The following is a 4593-nucleotide window of genomic DNA, read 5'->3' as shown; positions in this document are numbered from 1 at the left end:
ACAGCTTGGATTCAGGAGCACCTGGGACATGTCCCCAAACCTCAGACCTAGAGGGGTAACAACTATCCCTCAGGGACCTCAGGGAAGTTTCCCAGCCCCATGTTAGGCAGTTTGGCCTCCCTGGCCATCTCTGGGCTCCAGGCTGGGGACGGTGCTGATTTTCACCATTTAGCACAGGATGGCAACCTCGCTGATTATTCTCTGATTATCTGGATGCTCTGTGACTCCTTCTGTGCATCTCTGGGATCATCATTCAGATTCACCGGCACCCTGAGCAGTAACACCAATGTTGTTTGCTATGACATTTACTGGAAACATGACAAGGCAGGGAGCCTTCCCTCCCTGGTATCTACTGAGATTCTACTGAGATTCAAGCAGAACCAGGGCTCAGGGTCCCCAGCCTCTTCTCTGTGTGAGTGGATGCCATCGCCAGTGCTGAGGCTTTGCATATCTTTGGTCTCAAGCTTGAGGATGAGGCTACTCATGGCACAGTAGTGCCTCTCACAGCCCCATGGATGGAATGCTCTCTCTAAAATAGAAGGCTTTTTTTTTTAGTTTGGCCCCTTTGATAAGTAGATTCTATAATAATTAGATAAAAAAAGTAATGTCTTTTTTGGAGGGGAGAGAGACTGGTGAAAGAGAAACCGGGAAGGACTTGGCATGGGGGGTGGGTGGGCTTCGGACCACAGCTCTGACCCCCATGAAAGGAGAGAGGGAAGGGGGATCAGTAGGAACTGCCCCAGCCCACAGGCAGGTCAGACGTCAGACAAAGCCTCAGCCGAATGAGTGGGTTCTTTCCCAGGGGTGCCCACTAGAAGTGCCCTGCTTCCTGCAGGAAGACCTGGCTGGAGGGACCCTGGGCTCCTCATTGCCTGGAGCCAGCCCAGGGGCAGGGGACATGTTAGTCACTTGTGGTCCTCCTGCAGGTTCTCCTGAAGCGGCATCTGAGTGGGACACTTCCACGGCCGCCACCAGCACTGCCGCTGCATCCCCCCTCAGGACAGGGGCAGCGTCCTCCTTCCCCGGCTCATCTACCTGAGCCCCATGTGAAGTCAAAGCTCAGGCGTCTCAGGGCTTTCCCCCAACAGGCCTTGCAGCCACTGAGACCCTTATATACCCTGAGCTGCGTGCTGTGGAGAGAGGGTCTGCAGAAGACCTTGGCTCTTAGCCATCGACTCCTCTGGGGAACACCATGAAATCCTCAGACTGGGGATGTCCTCTAGAACCATCTTTATCCTCTTCTGCCCAGTATCTCCTCCATGACCTGGGTCCTGTCCCTGGCCCTGTTGCATCTCCAGTGTCTGATCCATGCCAGCCCTTCCTTAAATATGTGTTGAACCCATTTCCCATTTGCCCAAGAAATGAGTGCTGGCAACGAGCTGCACTTTTTTTTTCTAAATGGGAAATGGGTCAATAAATGAATGAATGAATGAATGAATGAGTAACAATGCAACCTAAGTCTCCTGTCACATGATTATTTTAAGACCTGCATTTTTCTTTACCTAGGAGGAAAATGAGTCCCTGCAGCTGTTATTGCCTCTGAATTGAGCTAACTTGTTTCTACACTGTCATGCCATGGACACAGTGGGACAAATGTACACCAAGCCTACCACGGCTTTCAGCCCTGCCCTTCCACCCGCCCCACCTGTGGCAGTCATGGCATCAGGGCTTCCCTCAGAGTCAGCCTCTACCCACCACACACTCTGGGCCGCCATCTGCTCTCTGACAGCCTGGGGTTCAGTGATCCCTGTCCATGTGTCCTACCTCAGAGACACCTGCCACTCCTCCCCTTCCCTAATTTCTCTGCCATCCTGTTTCTCCAGCCTCCCAGGAATGTCCCCTGCCCAATCTCGTGTCTCAGGTTCTAGAACTTGTCCTGGAACTTCCCCAGAGCTGAGTCTCTAATAGGAGAGCTGATGACAGGCACAGCGGTCAAGCCCTCTAGCCAGCAGATGGAGGAGAATCAGCCTGAGGGCCCTGTGCATCCTCCCTGCTGCACACCTGGGCCCATACCCCCCTCCACCCTCCATGTGCTCCTGCAGCCCCCACCTCAGTGTCTGCCTCAGTGTCTCCTCCCAGCACCTTCCTCAGGAAGGGCCTGAGATCTTGCATGGTATGTTTCCCCTCGGTGAACTCCTAGTCACAGCAGCATCCCGAGTAAGAGCCTCCTGGTGAAGAGATCCTCTTGGTGCTCCACCCTGGCATTGTGTCTTCAGCTCCAGGGCAGGTCACACGCTTTCCTGGACCAAGATTACATGCAGGCCACCCCTGCTGGCCCCCTGCCCCACAGAGGGAGGCCTGGGGTCAGGGATGGCACCAGGACCACAGCTCCATTGCTCCCTGTAGGAATTCTTCACGCATGTTTGAAAGACAAGAATTACGGAAACAAAGCAGAGGGAAGATTCTGGATCATTGCAAAAGGAGAAGTTTGCCTTCAGACCAGCAGGGGGCGCAGTGAGACCTTCTCTGTGTATTTCTGCAGGCCAGGTGCTCACAGCTGGGGAGCCCTCAACTGACAGAGGCCCAGGGCTGCTCCTTCACTTCCTCCTGGGACTCTGCAGCCTTGTCCCATCTGTGCCTGGCAGAGTCCTCTACACATGACCCTGTGTGTGGTCCCAGCAGCTGCTGCTTTCTCTGGTCCCACCTGTGGGGCAAAATCTTGCTTCATGCCAGCCTCCCTGTCCAAGGGCCTGGTCCCTGCGAGTGCACCTGGGGGAGAGGCAATGGGGGAACACATTTGCATGGTCAGCCCCTCCTCTGTGAGCCCGGTGACACTGGGATAAGAGAGGCCTGGGGCAGCCCACTCCTAGGTCTGTGGCCTCAGAGGCAGCTGTGTCCACCATGGCCCTGACTCCTCTCCTCCTCCTGCTCCTCTCTCACTGCACAGGTAGGGACAGGGCTCAGAGCCCAGGGTGGTACCCAGCCTGATCTGTCCCTCATGGCTCAGATCCCTCAGCAGCTGCGCCCTGACCCTGCTCCTCACTGTGCTGTGTCTGTGTCTGCAGGTTCCCTCTCCCTGCCTGTGCTGACTCAGCCACCCTCCCTGTCTGCATCCCCGGGAGCAACGGCCAGACTCCCCTGCACCCTGAGCAGTGACTTCAGTGTTGGTGGTAAAAACATGTTCTGGTACCAGCAGAAGCCAGGGAGCTCTCCCAGGTTATTCCTGTATTACTACTCAGACTCAGACAAGCAGCTGGGACCTGGGGTGCCCAATCGAGTCTCTGGCTCCAAGGAGACCTCAAGTAATACAGCGTTTTTGCTCATCTCTGGGCTTCAGCCTGAGGACGAGGCCGATTATTACTGTCAGGTGTACGAAAGTAGTGCTAATCACAGTGAGAGAGACAGATGAGGAAGTCGGACAAAAACCAAGGTTTTAAGCTTGTCATTTTTACCGAACTGGTTAAGAACTTCAGTGGTTAATAAAATCACATTAAATACTGGATTGTTGTTAAAAATGGTGGCACATTATAACTGTCTCCCATTTTTTTCACATAATGCCATAGTGACTGTAATTAGCTAAAATCAAAACACAAAAACTTATACCAATACTAAGGAATACTAACATTACTAACCAATTTCCACTAGTAAAAGTTGTGAAACAGCTGAAATACATCCAGATGGCATAATACATAATACCACTATATACAAGAGTTGTATGAAATTATGTATCATGTGTATATATAAAATTATGTATCATGTATATGTATAATATATGAAATAAAATGTCAGCAGACATTACCATCTTCCCACCAGTAGCCAGCAATTCTGCTCTGCCTCTAGAATAAATGGTTACCACGGGTTGAATACGCGAACAGCCCTGGCAGCTCTGCAGGATGACTCTCACTGTTTGTTATTGTTTTATTTTTAAGATTGCTTTTCTTTCCTTTTTTTTGAGACGGAGTCTTGCTGTCACCCAGGCTGGAGTGCAGTGTCGCGATCTCGGCTCACTGCAACCTAAGCCTCCCTGGTTCAAGTGATTCTCCTGCCTCAGCCTCCTGAGTAGCTGGGATTACAGGCGTGCGCCACCAGGCCCGGCTAATTTTTTTGTATTTTTTAGTAGAGACGGGGTTTCACCATGTTGGTCAGGCTGGTCTCGAACTCCTGACTTCGGGTTCCTCCGTCCTCGGCCTCCCAAAGTGCTGGGATTACAGGCGTGAGCCACCGTGCCCGACCTATTTTTTTTTTTTTTTTTAGTTTGGTTTTGTTAGTTTAATTTTGTTTTATCTCTTTAACTTGACAGTCAAAGATGATCCATGTGGATCTCTGCATGAGTCTGGGAGCTGCAAGGCTCCTGGTGCGTGGCCCGGTCTCACCTGCCTTGGCAGGGCTCCTCCACCTGGCTCGTGGAGGAGCTGCTGCGCCCGACTACCCTGCATGGAGCCCGCGGGCTTAGAGGCAGCTCGGGAGGGGCCTGGTAGAAACTTCCCCCTGAGCAAGCAGCGCCAAACCCAGGCCGCCACCCAGGATGGAGGCTGCATCACCCCCGGGGAGCCCGGATCCTCGCCAGGGTCCACCAGGAGAGGAGCACATGGCGGAGATGAGCCTGCGGGGCTGGGAGAGAGAGAAGACACGGCGAAGCTGCCGGTGAAGACG

The 4593-nt window shown here is 53.0% G+C and overlaps 1 gene segment (V, D, J or C); it reads left to right on the top strand.

Moving 5' to 3' along the window:
- The first annotated feature begins 2699 nt into the window (after positions 1-2699).
- LOC100935854 (probable non-functional immunoglobulin lambda variable 11-55) lies at positions 2700-3396 on the top strand. The segment is given in 2 exon segments: positions 2700-2887; positions 3006-3396. Coding segments are annotated over 2 exon segments (390 nt in total).
- The last annotated feature ends 1197 nt before the right edge of the window (positions 3397-4593 follow it).

The sequence above is a fragment of the Pongo abelii genome, chromosome 23 (assembly GCF_028885655.2).
Source record: "Pongo abelii isolate AG06213 chromosome 23, NHGRI_mPonAbe1-v2.0_pri, whole genome shotgun sequence".
NCBI lineage: Eukaryota > Metazoa > Chordata > Mammalia > Primates > Hominidae > Pongo > Pongo abelii.
This window is presented reverse-complemented; position numbering and strand designations above follow the sequence as displayed.